The 1,659-nt window shown below is 43.4% G+C and overlaps 1 protein-coding gene across 1 annotated transcript; it reads left to right on the forward strand.

Annotated features, from left to right (window-relative positions):
* Positions 1–16: 16 nt before the first annotated feature.
* Positions 17–701, forward strand: LOC117800602 (transcription elongation factor A protein-like 2; the record flags this gene model as incomplete). Its single annotated transcript, XM_034653157.1, has 1 exon — positions 17–701. A coding segment is annotated over one exon (504 nt), but the record flags the coding sequence as incomplete, so codon positions are not given.
* Positions 702–1,659: the final 958 nt, after the last annotated feature.

Below are 1,659 nucleotides of genomic sequence, written 5' to 3' on the forward strand. Positions count from 1 at the left end.
GTGATTGAGGGAAAGCCAAAAGAAAGAAGAAAAACCAGTAAGTGAGGGAAAGCCAAAAGAAGGAAAACCAGTAAGTGAGGGAAAGCCAAAAGAAGAAGGAAAACCAGTAAGTGAGGGAAAGCCAAAAGAAGAAAAATCAGAGAATGAGGGAAAGCCAGTGAATGAGGAAAAGCCAAAAGAAGAAAAGCCAGCCATCGAACCAAGGGTTGCAGGAAAGCGCCCAGCTGGGGATGATGTACCCAGGAAGGCCAAAAGAAAAACCAACAAGGGGCTGGCTCAGTGCCTCAAGGAATATAAGGAGGCCATACATGATATGCATTTGAGCAATGAGGAGATGATAAGAGAATTTGACGAGATGGCCAGGGTAGAGGATGAGGTGAAGAAAACCAGACAGAAATTGGGGGGGTTTATGTGGATGCAAAAAAGTTTACAGGACCCCTTCCACCCAAGGGGCCCAAGGGAACTCAGGGGTGGGTGCAGGGCCCCGCAGAGGGGCTTTGAAGACATTCCTTTTGTGTAGTGCCCCTGGCAGGCATTTGCCCAGGCCCTGTGCTTTAACCTTATGCTAATACTTGCTTTAGCTATCACTCTGTTATCCAACTACAGCCTTTGATGTTTGAGTAGCAGATTTTTGTCCATTGCATGGAAAAATGTTTATGGCATATTGTAAAATTAAAAAGAAAAAAGTTTGGTGAACCATATATATGGCATCAGTCCATTTTTGTAAAACTACAAAGGTATTTACCTAGTGATCTGTGTACAGAGAAAACTCTGAAAGCTATGTCCTGGTTATCTGTGGGTGATTATTTTTTCCTGTTCTTTTTTTGTTCACTATATATTTTCTCCTAAAAAACATAGATTACTTTCATCATGAAAACAATACATACCAAGCAATCAAACTGTTCAGTTAGCTCATGAATGCAGTGGAGACACCAAAAATTTTTGGTCAGGATATAAAATGTTTCGTAAAACTCATGTTTGAGACTAGGAGCTAGAAGACTCAACCTGGCTGATACTACAGATCCATTGCTGTAACAGTCTTGTCATCTGTTGAATGGGGTAAAACTTGCCTTCCAGGTTTGTGGAGAAGATCAGATGAGGTAATGAGCGTGAGCTGTGTTGGGCTGGCTCCTACCCTTTGCCCTTCAGTAGCAGAACCAGAATTCTGTCAGGTGTTTGGGGGAGGTATAAGAGGTCTCACTTGTGTCCAGGGATAAGTCAGATAAAAGGTGGGTGCCACTCTCCCCTGGGTAGTACCATGTCTCTTGGGCACTGTGCCCCTTCTCAGGGGCTCTGTACCCTCCTGAAGCCCCCATTGGTACTGGCGGGCGGAGACTATGATGGACTAAAGCAACACTGTCTCAACAGAAAGGTGGAGAAATTCTCTACCTACACAGAGTTACCCTAATTCAGGTGGGTAGTACCCAATTGTCTTTGGGCCTTGATGTTTTATAAAGTTTTTAGAAAACACTCCTTTCCAGAATTTTTGTCAGGTTGTGTGTGTTTTTGCATACAGCCATCTCCACTGGATTTAGATAATGGCGATTGAGCCAGAAAAATCTGAGTAACCAGATGCTGTGCTATTCTCACCTGTTAATCTCTTGTCTGCTGACACTTTTTTCTTAGGAGGAATTGTCTCTCAGGAAGTTCCTGTTAAGC

The sequence above is a fragment of the Ailuropoda melanoleuca genome, unplaced genomic scaffold (assembly GCF_002007445.2).
Source record: "Ailuropoda melanoleuca isolate Jingjing unplaced genomic scaffold, ASM200744v2 unplaced-scaffold73184, whole genome shotgun sequence".
Taxonomy (NCBI): Eukaryota; Metazoa; Chordata; class Mammalia; order Carnivora; family Ursidae; genus Ailuropoda; species Ailuropoda melanoleuca.